This window comes from Poromitra crassiceps, assembly GCF_964638095.1.
Source record: "Poromitra crassiceps genome assembly, chromosome: 2".
In the NCBI taxonomy this organism is placed as follows: domain Eukaryota; kingdom Metazoa; phylum Chordata; class Actinopteri; order Beryciformes; family Melamphaidae; genus Poromitra; species Poromitra crassiceps.
Genome location: NC_139624.1, coordinates 31,634,327 through 31,655,657, shown reverse-complemented (window position 1 = coordinate 31,655,657; position 21,331 = coordinate 31,634,327). Strand labels below are relative to the sequence as shown.

The following is a 21,331-nucleotide window of genomic DNA, read 5'->3' as shown; positions in this document are numbered from 1 at the left end:
TAACCCTGGAGTATCAATCTATCATCAGATGTTTTGGTGAAAATCCAAAACAGTTACTCATTCAATGTAGTGCTATAAATGGGTCTTTACACATGATCAAAAGTTGCACTCTCAAAATCTATATTAAGGATAAAAATGAACATTCAAGATCTCCACACTGTCATCACTCAAGATAATATAGATGACTTCTTCAAATTAAATAGACCACTGTGGTTTTACTACATAGTATGTTATCATTCAGTACCTCTAAAATACTGTGAATGCAGCTGAATCCTCAAAATGAAAAAGGCTGTATAGGATTAGAAAACCTGAATGTTCATAATGTTCAATATCTCTAAACTACAGTGAATGGAGACGGAAACCGTCTTGTTCTGAGCTGCCGGTTTAGTCTTTTCTCTGTCTCCTTTCCTGCAGGTTCTTGTAATAGAGCAGAAGAATGAGGATGACACCTGGTTTAGTCTTTTCTCTGTCTCCTCTCCTGCAGGTTCTTGTAATGAAGCAGAAGAATGAGGATGACACCTGGTTTAGTCTTTTCTCTGTCTCCTCTCCTGCAGGTTCTTGTAATGAAGCAGAAGAATGAGGATGACACCTGGTTTAGTCTTTTCTCTGTCTCCTTTCCTGCAGGTTCTTGTAATAGAGCAGAAGAATGAGGATGACACCTGGTTTAGTCTTTTCTCTGTCTCCTCTCCTGCAGGTTCTTGTAATAAAGCAGAAGAATGAGGATGACACCTGGTTTAGTCTTTTCTCTGTCTCATTTCCTGCAGGTTCTTGTAATGAAGCAGAAGAATGAGGATGACACCTGGTTTAGTCTTTTCTCTGTCTCCTTTCCTGCAGGTTCTTGTAATGAAGCAGAAGAATGAGGATGACACCTGGTTTAGTCTTTTCTCTGTCTCCTTTCCTGCAGGTTCTTGTAATAGAGCAGAAGAATGAGGATGACACCTGGTTTAGTCTTTTCTCTGTCTCCTCTCCTGCAGGTTCTTGTAATGAAGCAGAAGAATGAGGATGACACCTGGTTTAGTCTTTTCTCTGTCTCCTCTCCTGCAGGTTCTTGTAATGAAGCAGAAGAATGAGGATGACACCTGGTTTAGTCTTTTCTCTGTCTCCTTTCCTGCAGGTTCTTGTAATAGAGCAGAAGAATGAGGATGACACCTGGTTTAGTCTTTTCTCTGTCTCCTCTCCTGCAGGTTCTTGTAATAAAGCAGAAGAATGAGGATGACACCTGGTTTAGTCTTTTCTCTGTCTCATTTCCTGCAGGTTCTTGTAATGAAGCAGAAGAATGAGGATGACACCTGGTTTAGTCTTTTCTCTGTCTCCTTTCCTGCAGGTTCTTGTAATGAAGCAGAAGAATGAGGATGACACCTGGTTTAGTCTTTTCTCTGTCTCCTTTCCTGCAGGTTCTTGTAATAGAGCAGAAGAATGAGGATGACACCTGGTTTAGTCTTTTCTCTGTCTCCTCTCCTGCAGGTTCTTGTAATAAAGCAGAAGAATGAGGATGACACCTGGTTTAGTCTTTTCTCTGCTTTTCTCTGTCTCCTCTCCTGCAGGTTCTTGTAATAGAGCAGAAGAATGAGGATGACACCTGGTTTAGTCTTTTCTCTGTCTCCTCTCCTGCAGGTTCTTGTAATAGAGCAGAAGAATGAGGATGACACCTGGTTTAGTCTTTTCTCTGTCTCCTCTCCTGCAGGTTCTTGTAATAGAGCAGAAGAATGAGGATGACACATCGTTTAGTCTTTTCTCTGCTTTTCTCTGTCTCCTCTCCTGCAGGTTCTTGTAATAGAGCAGAAGAATGAGGATGACACCTGGTTTAGTCTTTTCTCTGCTTTTCTCTGTCTCCTCTCCTGCAGGTTCTTGTAATAGAGCAGAAGAATGAGGATGGCTCATGGCCCCGAGGCTCCACAGCACCCAAGTGAGTGACCGGCACATCTCCTGCGTGTCTCTCTCTCTCTTTTGGCTGAGTGAAGGAGTTAAGTCGTATTTTGCTACACGAATAGAGAGTTCTTTCTAGGCTGTATCTGATCAAGTTTTTACTTTCTCCTATCAGCACTATGGCTGCAAAATATTGACAGAAAAATTTCATATAAATCACTGAATTGCTATAGATATATATTTGTTATAGACATTTATCAGAAGTCCAGGAAGCTGTCTGAAACTCCTTTTCCCTTGAAAAAGGACCTTGGGTTTTCTTGGGATTTGGAAATGGAAAGCCCCTTTTGACTTTTTGCTACTACGCCACTGCGACACCTCATCTTCTCTCTATGACTTTGCCTCAGTCTACCTTGTTTGCTTGGCCTTTTGTTGCTGACATATCCCTCTGTTTATACTTTAACTCATCTCATGATTTAGTTGACCCTCACACGCCTTTCCGGAGAGCTCCTTATACCCCCACCCCCCACACCCCTCTCTAACTCATGATCTATTCTTTATCTTTTGAAGGTCATCTGGTGCTTCCAATCTCTCTGCTTTGCCAAAGATCTCGCCTTCATCTCTCACAAACAATCATAACAGCAGCTTCAACAGCAGGAAGTAAGGCTCAGTAGTGTTGTGAATGGCAGACTGGGTGGAGGGCAGGGATACAGCCAGAGATGGAGCTTAGGCTTTCACAAACCTGGCTCTAGATTCACAGATAATATAATGGGGGGCACCACAGCCTCCAAAACGGTATTGTCACATAAGGAAGCAGCATAACTGATGTCGCTTCAAGTTGATCACATCGTTTTCTTTTTTCGTTTCTTTTCTTCCCCCTTTTTTATTTTTATTTGGTTCACTTTTATTGTCCACAAAGCTGGGAATTCGCCTCATGGCAAGGCACAATAAAGCCATAATGAGAAAACCGATCCAATACAAAAATATTTATCCCAATGCAATTAAAAAGGATGAATAGTGGCAGATACAATGAATATGCAAGGAAAGCGCAAAGAGATATTTGTGCAAAAGTACAAGGAGTGTGGGTTGTACCATCAACTTTCTGTCAGCACTGAAAACATTCAAGTCGAGCTGAAATGCTATCCGGACAGTATGTGATCGTGCGTTCATGTGCTCCTTGGATGGTTCGATTTTCCGATTTTCCGAGTTGGCCGGTCGTTCTTCCGACACGCGGGTGTTCATGTCCTTGTAGTGTCGGGATCATCGGAAATGTGGAAACCATAGCAACCATAGCCCCCAAAAAATAGAAACAGCGTCCCAGTGCAGTCATGTTGCTATCCATGTAGGGCGTAGGCTGAATCTGAAACAATATGGAACTTTATATTAGTGATTTCGAACTAGACTGGTTGTAGTCTGCAAGCAATATCTGTGGGACTCTAACATTACTGGTGGAGATAACGTTATTGCTCCTACCTGAGTTGTTATCACGTAATAGATACGTTTTCTAAGTAAACTAGGTCACTCTACGAGGACAGCAACTAACGGTAATACCATATTAAACGACATGATGACATGTGAGCAAATAGTTGATGCAAAATACACAAATTACCGGTACATAAAAAGTTTCTGACCGTCAACAAAACATCCACTCTTGTCCGCCATGTTTTCTGCATATATGACGTCAAGTCGGCAACTCGTGTACCAAAATTATCACAGAGTTGCCGACTTGTTGTTTCCGACTTGACCGGCCGTTCACGTGAATGTTCACTCTCTGAATCACGTTTTTTCCGATGACTCCGACAGCACATGAACGCACGATGACTCCTTATCATGACATATTTTGAGTGAAACGGGGTAGAGAGATGGGACATAGCGTGTGGAGGAGTTTGATTTGACTGTTGAAAAGTGGCCGTGTCTGGGATAAGGAGAAAGCTCCAAGCAGGCAACATGGCTGTCTACATGGGCTGACTTTGCTAGCCCATAAATGTTAAAGGAACACTCTGCCCATTTTCAACCAGCTTTGTATCATTAGAGCATCAGTAGTATATCAGAAAACTCTAAACTGTTTTGAAGTCTGTCATTTAATTTGACAGTTATTGACTGTTAAAGTGTGGACCAGTGACATCACTGGTCCACACTAACTCAAATTAATAACTCATTAACTCAAATCAACTCTCAATAACTGTCAAACTAGATGAATGATGAATAGTTTGACAGTTATTGAGAGTTGATTTGAGTTAATGAGTTATTAATTTGAGTAAGTGTGGACCAGTGATGTCACTGGTCCACACTTTAACACTCAATAACTGTCAAATTAAATGACAGACTTCAAAACCGTTTACAGTTTTCTGATATACTACTGATGTTCTAATGATACAAAGCTGGTTGAAAATGGGCAGAGTGTTCCTTTAATACACTTAGCCAATAAGAATGTAACATCAAAAATAAAATGATGGTAATGTCTTCACTTAATGTAGATGCAAAGGACATGTAATTAATCGTTAACTCGCATTTCAGGAATATTGTATTTACCATGGCAGCCGGCACTCTCCCTTGGCTTGGAAACAGCTGTCTGCCGGGGGGGGGGATCGCCAGCCGGTGCTCTGCTCTGGCTCGTCACAGTGAGCTAGCCAACGAGCACACAGTCCACGGGGCTGTATTTACATTATATTGTGTTTGTATAGACTGTTATTGAAATGTGACCGGTAGGTTTCAGATTTGTCCGGTAAAATACATTATTAAATTAGTGGACTGCTTTCTCGCCTGCTCGCCTTGCATTCACCATAAAGATTGATTGACAGCTGTCATGTCATGATATTATTGGTTGAAATTGGGTTGACATTTGATAGTACTAGCTGATGTAAGCACACTGTAGATTTCGTTATTATTGAAAACAACATGGTTGACTTTTGATGTGAAAAATCAAATAAATTAGATTTTTGTGATTTTCTTTTGGGGCGAGCGCATACATTGTTAAATAGGTGCGCTCTTATCACCAGGGATGTGATCTAAAATGTTTAAAAGGTAACTTTTCATTTCAGCTCGACTTTAAGCTCCTGAAAAAAATACGGTGCCAAGATTATTATAAATTGGGGTGGATGTGATCTTCTAAAATCGGTGGCTCTGTTCTGTCCACTTTACACTCATTCATAAATTCCGTCATAGTTTAATCTGTTCTGTCCATTTACACTCATTCATAAATTCAGTCATAGTTTAATCTGTTCTGTCCATTTACACTCATTCATAAATTCAGTCATAGTATAATCTGTGCTGTTCACTTTACACTCATTCATAAATTCAGTCATAGTATAATGAGCCGGTTTACAATATGCCAATCTGAAGCTTGTAGAGCTTTGTTTTGCACAGCTCTATCTCTGGCTGGGGTTGGGGGCTCAAGGTGCTCTCCTGACAGGAGCTGATCTCGGCATGGGCATTGGGATTATGTGTGTTTTGATCTCTTTAGGAATGTTCTGCAGCCACAGCACTGCTCTCTAGAAATGGGCCTATAGGTGTTTCTTGGTAGCTTAGTCAGCGGGTCAGTTAATGCTCTAGCTCTAATTTGATGCCTTACTGATTGATGATGCTAGCTAGGGCTGCACACAGTGCACAGTTACGGCAAATATGATAATTTGCCTTTTTCACCATTATTTATCAAAATCATTTAATTGCACTTTTGCACCTTAGCATGTTTTCTCACAAAAAAATGAAATACAAATCTGTGTGCAATATATCTAAAAGTAGTTTTCACGCTTTCTGTGTTCCTCTTATTGGGGTCATTATTTATAATATTCAAATAATACATAATTACTAGTTTATTACTTTGAGGCACAACAACAACCCTATGTTGTACTCATTTGTCATCATCCATTTTTAGGAATGTGATCAGCTTTTTCACGTTATGGTTCAGGAGAAGGATTTTACTCTGTAACGTTGGGCCGATCCATTCGTTTCCACTTTGCTCGTCGCTAAATTTTTCCAAAGCTGGACCACATAAGGTCTCTGCCTGCTTCACCATCATTTTTGTTTTGTTCACATGGATGAACATTCCACTTTCCAACTTTGTGATTGGTCACTGCGATTATAGGGGAATTGAACACTTAAATATTGTAATTACTGAGTACCGGTACATAATTATGAATCATGGAAGCATAAAATCAAGATATAAGATTATCTATGATTAATTGTGCAGCCCTCGTGCTAACTTATATTTTCAGAAGCCTTCATTTGTCCTGGGTTTTCCCAAAAGCATCTTAAGCCTAATTTTGGTTATATCTCAGTCAAGTGGCAGAAGTGATTTTAGTATTTTTGGTGCATTTCAGTCCACACAGAGGCAAGTCATGTGCTCTCAAACATCTCAAATACCAGGTCAGCCTAGTTTTTCCTGTCATTCAAGGTGACACACTGCACATCTCACCATAGACATTGACGGCGACATAAATACGCAAAAAATAATATATATTTTGCTGTAGCTTACAGTAAGTTTAGGAGTGTTTTCCAAAGTCATAGGAGCCTGTCAGCCCTGTACTAGAGAGCACTGCTCCACTGTGGGTGTGTGTGGGGGGGGGGGGGGGGGGCTTTAGTCTGTCTTGTCCATTCAATAGACTTCACTGTCCCTCCTTCCACTCTGTGTGTGTGACTGTGTGTCATTTACTGCATGATGTGTGTATGTGGCGTGTGTGTGCCTTTTTAGATATAGACTCTCTGCTTCTCATTGCTTAACACTATTGGAATGCAGAAATAATAGCCACAAGCTCAGCCACAAAAAATCAAATCAAATCAATATTGACTAATAACGAGCTGAAATGAACTGAGCATTTTTTTTAACACATTCATAAGGATTCTTTGCTGTCCAGGGAAAAGAAAATCTAACTCTTGCTACTGTACAGAGCAGCAACAGAACTGTTTCGCAGTAGGCTTAGCTGGCAGTATTTACCTTTGCCTGGTTTGGAGCATAGGCCCGGAGTTGCACGTTTATGTTGTTGTCACAGGTTGATTTACATTATATTGTATGATAATGCACAGAGCAGGTGACTTGGGGAAATTGGATCTTCATTTCCCAGTTGCTCTCATGTCCCCCTGGCTCACTGTACTGCCAGCGCCATAATTTTCTCTGAATTATGCATGGGGCAGCTTTTTTTATTTTTATTTTCTATTAAATGCTCCCACATTATGTAAGGCATGTATTTTTGATTGTGCGGTTCTGGCCTGGTCTGCTTAGCTTCAGTGGAAACACACTGAAGCAGCTAGCCTTTACTGTCCTTCTCTTAGCTTCAGTGGAAACACACTGAAGCAGCTAGCCTTTACTGTCTGTCTCTTAGCTTCAGTGGAAACACACTGAAGCAGCTAGCCTTTACTGTCTGTCTCTTAGCTTCAGTGGAAACACACTGAAGCAGCTAGCCTTTACTGTCTGTCTCTTAGCTTCAGTGGAAACACACTGAAGCAGCTAGCCTTTACTGTCTGTCTCTTAGCTTCAGTGGAAACACACTGAAGCAGCTAGCCTTTACTGTCCTTCTCTTAGCTTCAGTGGAAACACACTGAAGCAGCTAGCCTTTACTGTCTGTCTCTTAGCTTCAGTGGAAACACACTGAAGCAGCTAGCCTTTACTGTCTGTCTCTTAGCTTCAGTGGAAACACACTGAAGCAGCTAGCCTTTACTGTCTGTCTCTTAGCTTCAGTGGAAACACACTGAAGCAGCTAGCCTTTACTGTCCGTCTCTTCTGAGGCGGCATCCCCACATTCTGCCAGGCAGTACTAATCCCTCTCTCTCTCTCTCTCTCTCTTGCTTACTCTCTTTCTCTCTCTATTGCGCTCTCTCTCTCTGTCTGTCCCTCTCTACCTCTCCTCTCCCTTGGAGCTTGTTGCAATGCACATGTTCTGCAGTCTAAGTGACCTTCAGAATACATTTCGCCTGCTCCCTACACACACGTCACACACACGCACACGCACACGCACACGCACACGCACACACACACACACACACACACACACACACACACACACACACACACACACATCACACACACACACACACACACACACACACACACACACACACACACACACACAGCGACCCCTGTGATGAAACCAAGGCTCTCTCTCCAGGTCCTAGTTATTTATTTAGGCTCCTCTTCCCAAGGCGCGGATAGAGACAGACAGCCATGGCATATTAAAGAGAGTGAGATTGTCAAAGAGTGTATGTCACTCAGACAGTGAGATAGAGACAGCCATGGCATATTAAAGAGAGTGAGGTTGTCAAAGAGTGTATGTCACTCACACAGTGAGATAGAGACAGCCATGGCATATTAAAGAGTGAGAGATAGAGACAGCCATGGCATATTAAAGAGAGTGAGGTTGTCAAATAGTGTATGTCACTCAGACAGTGAGATAGAGACAGCCATGGCATATTAAAGAGAGTGAGGTTGTCAAATAGTGTATGTCACTCAGACAGTGAGATAGAGACAGCCATGGCATATTAAAGAGAGTGAGGTTGTCAAAGAGTGTATGTCACTCAGACAGTGAGATAGAGACAGCCATGGCATATTAAAGAGAGTGAGGTTGTCAAAGAGTGTATGTCACTCAGACAGTGAGATAGAGACAGCCATGGCATATTAAAGAGAGTGAGGTTGTCAAAGAGTGTATGTCACTCAGACAGTGAGATAGACAGCCATGGCATATTAAAGAGAGTGAGGTTGTCAAAGAGTGTATGTCACTCAGACAGTGAGATAGAGACAGCCATGGCATATTAAAGAGAGTGAGGTTGTCAAAGAGTGTATGTCACTCAGACAGTGAGATAGAGACAGCCATGGCATATTAAAGAGAGTGAGGTTGTCAAATAGTGTATGTCACTCAGACAGTGAGATAGAGACAGCCATGGCATATTAAAGAGAGTGAGGTTGTCAAAGAGTGTATGTCACTCAGACAGTGAGATAGAGACAGCCATGGCATATTAAAGAGAGTGAGATAGAGACAGCCATGGCATATTAAAGAGAGTGAGATAGACAGCCATGGCATATTAAAGAGTGAGATATAGACATCCATGGCATATTAAAGAGTGAGATAGAGACAGCCATGGCATATTAAAGAGAGAGATAGAGACAGCCATGGCATATTAAAGAGAGTGAGATAGAGACAGCCATGTCATATTAAAGAGAGTGAGATAGAGATAGCTATGTCATATTAAAGAGAGTGAGATAGAGATAGCTATGTCATATTAAAGAGAGTGACATAGACAGCCATGGCATATTAAAGAGTGAGATATAGACATCCATGGCATATTAAAGAGAGTGAGATAGAGACATCCATGGCATATTAAAGAGAGTGAGATAGAGACAGCCATGGCATATTAAAGAGAGTGAGATAGAGACAGCCATGGCATATTAAAGAGAGTGAGATAGAGATAGCTATGTCATATTAAAGAGAGTGAGATAGAGACAGCCATGGCATATTAAAGAGTGAGATAGAGACAGTCAAGGCATATTACAGAGAGTGAGATAGAGACAGCCATGGCATATTAAAGAGAGTGAGATAGAGACAGCCATGGCATATTAAAGAGTGAGATAGAGACAGCCATGGCATATTAAAGAGAGTGAGATAGAGATAGCTATGTCATATTACAGAGAGTGAGATAGAGACAGCCATGGCATATTAAAGAGAGTGAGATAGAGATAGCTATGTCATATTACAGAGAGTGAGATAGAGACAGCCATGGCATATTAAAGAGTGAGATAGAGACAGTCAAGGCATATTACAGAGAGTGAGATAGAGACAGCCATGGCATATTAAAGAGAGTGAGATAGAGACAGCCATGGCATATTAAAGAGTGAGATAGAGACAGCCATGGCATATTAAAGAGTGAGATAGAGACAGCCATGTCATATTAAAGAGAGTGAGATAGAGATAGCCATGTCATATTAAAGAGAGTGAGATTGTCAAAGAGTGTGTGTCACTCAGACATAGAGAGAAGGGAGTGCTAAGAGAGTCAAATGGTGTATTTAGAATGGGAGAGAGTGTGTGCGCAAGTGTAAACAGGGGATATTCTATACAGAGATTGAGCAAGATTGAGTGTGTCAACGTGTGTGTTAGAGAGAGAGAGAGAGCGAGCGAGCGAGCAGTAGAGTGATACTGAGGGAGAGTGAGGCCTGTGAATACTGCAGCCTCAGCTGGATGCAGTGGATCAGCTGCTCCCTCCATCCCCATCTCATTTCTCTTCTGTCAGCCTCCCCCTCTCGCTCTCTCCTCCCCTCCCCCTTCTGTGTCTGCCTCTTTTTCTCCTCCTCTCTGTCCCCCTCTCTCTCTCCCTCCCCCCTTTCTGTCTCTCTCTCTCTCTCTCTCTCTCTCTCTGTACACCTCTAGCTCCGGTAGCGGTAGTCTTGAGCATCCTTGCTGCTGCTGAGGCTGCTATAAATATCTGGTGGTACTGTAGCAGTAGAGCATCAGAGAGCAGCAGGCAGGCCAGAGGGAGGAGCAGAGGAGCGAGTAGAGACCAGCACACGGGACGGGACAGGACGGGGTGGGGTGGGGGGGCATCTGAGTGGAGAGGGTGGCAGCCAGGATGACATTCAAAGCAACCCGGAAAAGAAGAGAGGAGAAGAGCTGCTCACTTGGCTCTAGCTAGGGAGTTATAAGCTTGCCATCCATCCCACTCACTCAGATCTTTGTGTGTGGGGAGGAGAGGGCGCATATGTGTGTGTGTGTGTGTGTGTGTGTGTGTGCTTGTTAGCATCATAGCTGGGTCTTTTGTTTACTAAGGGCTGTTGGGTCATGGCAGAGGACAGGGCAGCACAAGACTTACAGTAGGATGCACAATTTGGCCTAATCTTGGTTTGGAATATCTTTGCACTGCTGCCGGAGCTGGACTGGGTTTAACCGAGTTAACACTGGGACTCAACAGTGGAGACCGGACTTTCTTCCCTGGCCTCCCGGACCCTGGCTTTTGCACGTGCCGGACCCGAACCGAAGTCCATCCAGACTGAACCGAAGTCCATCCAGACTGAACTGAAGTCCATCCAGGGTGGACCAAACTCCATCCAGGTTGCAGATCTGAACTCCATCCAGGTTGCGGGTCTGAAACCCATCCAGGCTGCGGGTCTTTTCTGTGTTTTGCGCGGAGATGCGGGCGGGTGCGGGCCCGGGCAGGGCGGAGATGCCATGCTCCTGTGCTGCTGGTGGTGCCTGAGGCCTGAGGCGGTGGAGCTGGACAGCCGGAGGGTGGACCGGGTGCTGAACTGCGAGGCCACCGTCTCTACCACCGTCACAGCTGCCTCTCTCCACCAGTGGGAGCCAGAAACGGCCAACTCCGCCTTGCAACCCTCCCAGAGGTCTGCTGATTGCTGTGTGTGGGGGGCTAGCTTTAAGTTCTCTGGATACAGCATTGATTTTCTGGTCCTCTAGTGTGGTATTGGGTAGGAGATGAAGCAGTGGACGCCAAAGCTGTATGTTTGCCTGGTGGTCTCTCATAGTGCATGTTCAATGTATAACTTTAGTGAAGTAGAAGTAGTAATGTTTGACTTGTTTGTGTGTGTTAGTGTCTTCTCTAGCATATCTGTGCTTGTACTGTATCAGTTTGACAATCAGCTATCCAGCACGACCAGCAGTAACCTGTCTCTGTGTGTGTGTGTGTGTGTGTGTGTGTGTGTGTGTGTGTGTGTGTGTGTGTGTGTGTGTGTGTGTGTGTGTGTGTTGCACAGTGTGAAGAACTCGAGCTACAGTCTGCCATCCTACCACCCATACAGCAACAGCTATGACTACTCAGACCAGGGCAGACAGAGCGAGCGCTCAGGACTCTGTGGACTCTCCAACCTGGGCAACACCTGCTTCATGAACTCTGCTGTGCAGGTAACATGCCTTCAACACCTGCTTCATGACCTCTGCTGTGCAGGTAACATGCCTTCAGGGGATTTCTACACAGGAAAGTCTGGAAAATGGTTATGTTACTTTCCAAGTCTTGAAGAGTTTGGGGATTTAGGGATTTTGAGGAGATGTTGAGGAGATCTGTGCTTTGAGCCAGGACTCACTCACTCTTGAACTACTTCTCTATCTGGACTGGAGTCATGTTCAAAAGGATATGCGCAACCATCCTTATGAAAAAAAAAGAGACTCCAAATATAGGGCGCTTGTGGGTTCTGGGAGAGACCTGAGCGAAACTTTGAAGAGGAGCATAGAACTATTTCAAGATCCCCCATACTGCTAAGGACTGTACTACGTCCTTCTCTGCTATAATGTATACTTCTGACTAGGGCTGTCCTCGAATATTCGTTCATAATGCTGACATTCGAATTAAAAAATGTATATTAGATTATTAATGTATGTGTGTGTGTGTGTGTGTGTGTATATATATATATGTATATATATATATATATATATATATATATATATATATATATATATATATATATATATATATTGTTGCTAGAATGAACCTAACCCCAACTAATCATCACTCATGTCCCACAGGCCGATTCATTCATGAATATATAAGGAATTAATCCATTGACTATAAGGATTACTATGTAGCTTTAATATAATAATCCAGTAGGTGGTGGTAATGCAACACTGTCTAGTAGTCCAATTAGTCTGCAATTTTCACTGCAATTATATTCATTCAAAAAAATCCATTTAACAAAAAGAGTCGTATGTATTCCGGTGAATTACTTTATTAACTTTTGGGGGAATTATAAAAAAAAGAAGAAAAAAAGTCATGATGACACGTCTTGAAAAGTTTGAGAATTGTGCAAAAAGATTGTAGTATTAGTAACTTTTGATACACATTATGACCACACATTTTACGTAGCTGTGTATACCCTTTACTATATCACATCTTATGATATCTGCATCTATATTGCTTAGATATTAGCCTGATATTCAGACAGAATTGTCAACTCGTACACTCATTTCCATCTTCTACTCTGATTGCACTCTGTTATTTCTATGATGGGATCCCCACAGGGGAATTCCAAACAGTCACTAGAGGCCAAATCCAACGTATATCGGCCTGAAACTTACGTTAGTTACTCCAGTCGGGCGAACGTAAAAAACAAAAACATCTCCCCTTTGAATAAATGCCCTCCAAGCAGTGTGTGTTCGGATTTCAAAGTAATTGGTACTTGTAATCAATTTAAAACAGCCTCAACAGCAGGCAACGGCCGCAGTCATTGTTGTTGAAGCCCTATTATGGATCCCACTGGTTTTGGGGGCAACAACCGCACTTGACAACGGCTGGTCCCGCCCATTGGGCTGTTCATTGATGCTGATTGGACAATCACTTGGCTCTCAATAGACCCTTCTCACGGGGGCCATTTTGTGTCGAAAAGGCAGGGGAGCCACAGGTGCAAGCAAAACACTAATGAGGGTTTCAAACGTCCATGGTTGGAATTTGGAAACCCTCATTAGTGTTTTGCTGGCACCTGTGTTTTCTGCCTTTTCGACACAAAATGGCCCCCGCGAAAAGGGTCTATAGCTCGGGGCTTGGGGCGGCTGTGGCTCAGGAGGTAGAGCAGGTCGTCCACTAATCGAAAGGTTGGTAGTTCGATCCCCGGCTCCTCCAGTCCGCATGTCGAAGTGTCCTTGGGCAAGACACTGAACCCCAGATTGCTCCCGATGGCTGTGCCAGCACCCTGTGTGGCAGCTGGCCGCCCTCGGTGTGTGAATGGGTGAATGTAGGCACATTGTAAAGCGCTTTGGATAAAAGCGCTATATAAATGCAGTCCATTTTACCATTTAGCTCGAAGGGTTAGAAAGCCAGAGAAAATTAATTTGCATATTATGATGCCAGGCCAAGAGCAGCAAACTCAAATCTGTGGGGTTGGCAGATTTGAGGGTCCGGGCCCAGGTTACTTAGATATAGTGATATGGCCTAGTTTCACAGTCACTATTAGCAGGTGCCATATTGAACATCTAAATCTTCAAATCCTGTCACTCAATTAAAGTCCGTAAAATGGCATGGAAGTTTGAAACAGACAATGAATAGGAAGCCTGAACTGATTCTTCCCCTATTCATATATATATTTTTTTTTATAATTTTATTGTATTATTATTATTATTATTATTAGTGGCCGGGCCAGCGAAGCGCCAGGCCACTGCTTGTATTTGCCTGTATTATTATTATTATTCTTCATCCTCCTGGTTAAACCCTACTCCTCCCACATTTTTTCTTCAAACGACACCAAACTTCAGTATCTGCATCGTTAGACTGTTCTACACAAAAGTATCAAACCAGATTTTCGATCGGTCAAAAATTGAGCGCACAGTGCATCAAAACGTTGAATTCTGGCCCCGTGTATAGCCTAATTACCTTAATTACCTTTGGCAATTAGGTTGTATTTGTGATGTCATCAGTCAGTCAAGCAATTGTGATGCCATCACTAATGTCACTCGAGCAATTGTGATGTCATAATATTTTTTTTCCCCATTGACTCGCATGGGGTTTTGAAAAATCTTGTTACATTTGGCAATTAGGTTGTATTTGTGATGTCATCAGTCAGTCAAGCAATTGTGATGCCATCACTAATGTCACTCGAGCAATTGTGATGTCATAATATTTTTTTCCCCCATTGACTTGCATGGGGTTTCGAAAAATCTTGTTACATTTGGCAATTAGGTTGTATTTGTGATGTCATCAGTCAGTCAAGCAATTGTGATGCCATCACTGATGTCACTCGAGCAATTGTGATGTCATAATATTTTTTTCCCCCATTGACTTGCATGGGGTTTCGAAAAAATTTGCAGTAAATTAGCTGTAATTCAGAAACCATAACAGCTACAGCTACGAAACTTCGTAGGGAGGTGCACAGAGGGGCCTTATACTATACACGAAAGAAATACACAAATTGAGCAGATGGTGGCGTTATAATAGCCCTCTTTACAGCCTGCGCTCGGCCCCTAAGGAGGATCTGCAGTCCTCTTCGGCCGAGCTCGTGTTGGGCCAGCCACTAAGAGTCCCTGGGGAGCTATTGTGATGTCATGTCATAAGTGACATCACATGTGGTGTGATGTCACTCCTTTGCATCGACTTCCACAGTACGGCAATTGGGTTGTATTTATGATGTCATCAGTCAGTCAAGCAATTGTGAAACCATCACTGATGTCACTCGAGCTATTGTGATGTCATGTCATAAGTGATGTCACAAATCCTTTCTGGTTGACACTATATAAGTGGGAACAGTATATCTTTCCATGTAAGGTCCCAGTTGAGATGCCTCGCAACAAAAAACGCCATCAGATGATCAAGAAGCTCCATGCTGCAAGGAAATCAGAAAAAGCTGGATTGCATGCAGCAGATGATAGAAAGCTCACCCATAAGAGACTTGAGACTTGACTTGGATTTGTGACTGAAGACTTGAGACGTGACTTGGACTATAGCTAAAAGACTTGAGACTTGCCCGGCCACGACCCATTGCTGCACAGCAGCTATTATTATTATTGTTATTGTTATTGTTCTTATTATTTCTATTTATTTATTTATTTATTTATTTATTTATTTATTTATTTATTTATTTATTTATTTATTTATGTATTTATTTAGTTAGTTAGTTAGTTAGTTAGTTATTTATTCCCCCTATTTTGAGATAACATTTTGTTCTCTGTTTTCTTCCTCAGTGTTTAAACAACGTTCCCCCGCTGTTGGAGTACTTCCTCAAAGACAAATACACAGACGAGCTGAACGAGGACAATCCACTGGGCATGAAGGGGGAGATCGCCAGAGCCTACAACGAGCTCCTCAAGCAGGTGTGGTCGGGAAAATACAGCTACGTCACCCCCAGGCCTTTCAAGGTAACTACTGCTTTGGCTGAATTTCAATAGTTTCTTTCCACTCTCTGCATCCTCTGTCCTTGATGTTGGTGCCTGGACACGAGAAGCAATAGCCTTTAGTAAGCTCAGCTGTATGTTGAGTTCACTTCCAAAGCACTCTATACAGGTATACAATTTTTTAAAGAATACGGTTATATTTTAGTATCTTTATCTTAATATAGAGGATCAAGTCTGTAAAAGTCTTATCATCTTGTCAACCAAGGACTTACGCTTTGTTCACACAATACGGCAACCATACGCCAAAGCCACGCCGAAGTCACGCTCAAGCTGAGTGTCACGCTAAACCGGTCACACCAGAAACACACTCTTTTCCTCAGCGCCTGGCTCGGAGCTGCTCCCCCGCCCATCCCCCCCACAACTTACATTGACTTCATGCCTGGCACCTCGGCTGCTGCGCACTGCACGCTTGGAAAATAGAACAGAAGCTCAAACTATCCGTTCAGAGTGGCTTTTTGCGTGGCTTTAGCTGGGCGTGATGTGCGGCTGGTGTGAACGGACTCACCTGTTAACAAGGATGCTGAAATGAAACTGCATGGCTTCAGCGTGGGATTGGCGTATGGTGTGAACGTGCGCTTAAGCTACCTGATATCCTTACAGAAATACCATCATTTGTGCACAGAGATAGTGGAGTTGTTAAAGGAGTAGTTCATCCCAAAATGAAAATTCGATCATTATTCCCCCCCACCACCACCCTCGCCACCAAACACACAGTTAGCCCCCATAAAGGAACACTGGCGATTTTCAACCAACTCTATATCATTACAAAATCAGTAGTATATCAGAAAATGGTCATCAGTTTTGCAGGCATTCATTTACTTGAACAGTTATTGAGGGCTGATTTGAGGTAAGTTGTGGACCAGTGATGTCATTTGTTCATGAATGGCATCACTTGTCGGCAGAGTGTTCCCGGCAACATTTTGGAAGATTGGCCTATTTGCCATATTCCCGATAGTAAGACAAGACGATAGATGCCTTTCTCTTCCCTGTGCGTGCATTAGAAACTAGCCCCGCGCCGCTCCTGCTAACTACAATGGTAGTCGGTAGACCAGCCTACCCCCATTCAGTCATCACCAAAAATACACATTCCAACACAGGTTGTGACTTGTGTACTCACCTCGCAATGAAAGAATCCAAAGTTATGGCAAATGGTCATTTTCAAAGTAAATACATACACAGAAGTACTGATGACTGCACACAGTGCATGTGCCTCAGTCAACGCGGAAGTAACTAGTTCCGCCATGTTAGTTCTGGCTATGGATTTACTTGGAAAATGGCCGTTTCCCATAACTTTGGATTATTATTTCTTCGCGTGGTGAATACACGAGTCAAAACATGTACATATGAGGTTTTGGGGCTGTTGGACTGGATTTTTGGTGACTGAACCAAAGGTAGGCTGGTGTATCGTTCGTGACTGATAGCACATAGAGGTCACGTGGAGGCTGGGTTTACCCAGGCTAGTGTATTGTAGCATGAGCGGCGCGAGGCTACTTTCTAATGCATGCACAGGGAAGAGAATGCATCTCTCTTCTCCTCTTAATATCGGGAATATGGCAAATAGGTGAATCTCCCAAAATGTTCATTTAAGACCTTTTCAGACATGCAGTGAACTCCTGAAGATATCCAGACATTACTCGGCATAGACATTACTCGGATGGTGTATCTGTATGAACACAACACACCATCATGTCATTCTTTGCTGTTTTTTCTTTTTTGAAAGAAAGAATGAATGAATGATGTTCTTGGATGCGTTTCAAAATGTCATCTTTTAAATATGCATAATGCGTTTACTTTCCACCCTCCAGACCCAGGTGGGCCGTTTCGCCCCCCAGTTCTCGGGCTACCAGCAGCAGGACTCACAAGAGCTGCTGGCCTTCCTGCTGGATGGCCTCCATGAAGATCTGAACCGCATCAGGAAGAAGCCCTACATCCAGCTCAACGACGCTGACGGCAGGCCCGATAAGGTGAGCCCGACAGCTCAGTTAATCAGGGATCCTACACAAGTCTAGAAAATCTTTGATAAGCATAATATAGAAAGTTAATTAAATCATTTCCAGGTCTTTAACTCTTATGTAATTGCACAAAAACTATGGGAAAGAATGGAAGAAAGCTGTTGTTTATTCCTGATAAGATATTAGAATCAGAATCAGCTTTATTGGCCAAGTATGTAGACATACAAGGAATTTGATTCCGGTTTACGTTGCTCTCAATTTACTCAGAAAAAAGTATGCATACAAGCTAAACAAAAAGGGACTCCTAGGAGTTGATTATCCACATATTGCACAGTTAACACATTTCAGATCAGGTGTGTGTGTGTGTGTGTGTGTGTGTGTGTGTGTGTGTGTGTGTGTGTGTGTGAGCGAGCGCGCGTTGGGGGGGGGGGGTTGTGTACATGAGGTAGGTCCTACATGACTACACTTGTACATGTAGACTGTCTTTTCACATATTTTGTTTGTTGTTGTTGCTGTAAATGATCTTCAGCTATCGAACAATGATTTATTTGTCATATTGCTTAGCCACCGTTTCCACTACACTTTATGTAGACTGTCACTGCTTTCATTTTGTTGCTCTAAAAGATATTCTGTAGCTGTAAAGTGATTCCCCAGTTATCACATTGCCTAGCAACCGTCTGCATATGCCACATGCAGTATTTCGACCAAAATCCTCAAATCCAGCAAAGAAATTAAGGTCCGAAAGAATGATCAAATTCTAAAATTGAAAATAGGTAACACTGTTTAATGACTGACTGAATGAATGAATCACTTAATCAGATACAGTAAGTGATCAGTTTAAGACAGGAAAGTATACTTCTTCTCATTATGCAACATTAAGTCATCTTTTTAAATTGTATCTGTTTTATTTAGATTGTTATTATTACTGTATACATTTGACAGTTTTTCAATTGTTGCTCAAGGATCTAATTTCCCTACCAGGCTATTTGCTTGATGTTTCCTAACCGTTCAGTGTTGTGTCTTTCTCTTTGTCTCCCACGGTAGGCGTAATGAGGCACACCTGCTCTTTTCAAATTGTCTTGTCATCTGTTGCCATGTTTGCAGTGTATTGTTGTGGGCGGTTTGCTCTCACTTTGCTTGAAATATCTACCGTATATATATTTTTGCCCACTCTCCCAGATGGTGGCGGAGGAGGCGTGGGAAAACCACATGAAGAGGAACGACTCCATCATTGTGGACATCTTCCACGGTCTTTTCAAGTCAACCTTGGTGTGCCCCGTCTGCTCCAAGGTCTCCGTGACCTTTGACCCTTTCTGCTACTTGACGCTGCCGCTGCCCATGAAGAAGGAGCGAACACTGGAGGTCTACCTGGTCAGACTGGACGCTCTGGCCAAACCCACACAGGTGAAACAAAAACTCGCAAAACCGATCCCATATCAGATTATGTAACACAGGGGTGGCCAAACTTTTTTGGTTGTGGGCCGCATACAGAAAAATATAAGGAGTCACGGGCCAAACAATATTAAGCGCGGCAGTTTTCGCGGCAAAAAAATTGGACCAGAAAACCCTTGTGCCATCAAAAATTGAATTTCTACCTAAATAAATATATGACACATAGTTTATTGATGCGCTCACCTACAATGGGTATTTCTGTATGTTATCAAATTTTCTTTTCCTGTGCCAACAGGTTAAGACAGAGATAATTTAACATAACATTAGTATTAAACATTACCGGTAATTCATTTTCTTTTTTTTTTAATAAATAGACCATGTCAGGGTGCTCAAGTATAACCCATTTTCAATGGTTTTAAATTGAAAAAAAACGAAATGGGGGGAATCCGTTTTTTTTTTTTTTTTTCTGTTTCTTTTCCTTAATGTTTTTGTTTTTCCGTTTTTTCCCCCGTTTTCGTTTTCGTTTTCCGTTTTAAACTTTGAAACAGAAAAACGGAAAAAAGTTTTTAGCAAAAAAAAAAACGTTTTTTTTTATCTTTTTTTTTTTTTTTTCTAAATTCATGGCGGGCCACTTAAAAACGGGCAGCGGGCCGCAGTTGGCCCGCGGGCCGTAGTTTGGCCACCCCTGAACACATTATATTCTGAGAATGAAATTGAGCATTCTCTGCATCATAATGTTGTTTTCTCATATGCCATGTCATGTCAAAATCCTAGTAAATGCTGTTTTTTCATGGTTTACATGCATACCAGTAGGCCGACATAAAAATTCCAAACAAAAATGTCATCACAGATAATCCCCCCTCCACCCTTTCTATCATATAAAACTTGCACCTTTACAATCTTCAAAGTGACATGACAGGTAACGTAATACAGTTGAGTATTTTTGTTGTGTTTGCTCCCGAAAATTCTATTTTCCTTTCCCTAAGACACCTGTGTGGCTGGAGTTTATTCATTTGAAGATAACAACATTTGTGACAGTTTAAGATGATGCACACAACACTGAGTCACTTTCCAAATTTGGTCCGGTCCCATCTGCCAACTTTTCAACAGTCACTCCATACATTATGTTCCACCCAAATATCCTGTCTGTACTTGAAATGCATTGTAATACAGAAGCAAGACACCTTTCAAATGCTGTTTTCTTGTGACTTTAATGAGTTGTTAAAATAAGTAAAGGAATGCATTGCATCCATGCAGTAGGCTCGTTATTTGTCCTTACAACTCCCCCCCCCCCTCCTTTTTTAAATATCTGAGAAATCAGAATCAGAAATAGTTCTAAAGTGTAGTACCATGACATAGTGGGTCATATCTTACACCCAGTGCAAGGGTAAGGGCAAGTGTTATCTTTAGTTTCTAGCACTCCTTTCTCCCCTTTTTCCTTTTAATGACCACTGGGTCGCTGAAACACATCCTTTGATGTACTGACCCAGTGGTCATTAAAAGAAGAAAAGTGAGATTTTGAGTGCTAGAAACTAGCAAAGATAACGCTTGCCCTTGCCCTTGCCCTTGCACTGGGCATAAGATATGGCCAATGACTTCACCTGAAGATTTCATCTGGCCGTGTGTTTCTGCACATTTCTTCCTGTTCCAGTATAAGCTGACCGTGCCCAAGGTGGGCTACATCTCTGACCTGTGTACCTCCCTCTCCAGCCTGTCTGAGGTGCCTGCTGAGAAGGTAAAAAAAACACACTCAGCTCTGCTCAAGTCAATAACCCTGCACGCCTATTAGCCCATCACACTATAATGCTGACCTTAGACTGCACCGCTAGAAATAGGCTATTCCCTTTCCAAACTGTCCTTTCCAGTGCAGTTTCAGCAGCTATGGGGGCAGGGCTGCTGTATCCTTTTTCATCTTAATAGATTATACAGCGATTTCAGTGGGTTTAAGATTAGTAATGTGTGCAAATAAAGACATTGCTAGACAAAAAGAGAAGAAAAGAAGTGCAAAAGGTGCCAAGTAACCTCAAAGGGCTTATAAAACCATCTCACTAATCAAGAAATAAGAGAGGAAAAATGGAGCTGGCATTGGACGATCCTGAACACCACAGCCCATTCGGTGATACTGAACACTAGGCCTGCACGATATGAGGAAAATCTGCATTGTGCGATAACATTGTTGAATATTGCGATGACGATATGACTTACGATAAACAAATGTTTATCGTAAGTCATAAAATAATAAAATAAAATAAAATAAATAAAAAATAAAATAAATAAATAAATGTTGAAGTTAACTTAAGTAATGTTAAGTAATTACCAGAA

General features: G+C 42.3%; 1 protein-coding gene across 1 annotated transcript in view; it reads left to right on the top strand.

Moving 5' to 3' along the window:
• Positions 1–21,331, top strand: part of usp15 (ubiquitin specific peptidase 15) — a 49,861-nt gene that overhangs the window by 12,638 nt on the left and 15,892 nt on the right. The window contains exons 6-11 of the mRNA XM_083658017.1: positions 1,845–1,906; positions 11,549–11,696; positions 15,456–15,629; positions 17,471–17,629; positions 18,797–19,021; positions 20,661–20,744. Coding sequence (XP_083514143.1) covers positions 1,845–1,906; positions 11,549–11,696; positions 15,456–15,629; positions 17,471–17,629; positions 18,797–19,021; positions 20,661–20,744 — 852 coding nt within the window. The remainder of the gene's footprint in view (positions 1–1,844; positions 1,907–11,548; positions 11,697–15,455; positions 15,630–17,470; positions 17,630–18,796; positions 19,022–20,660; positions 20,745–21,331) is intronic.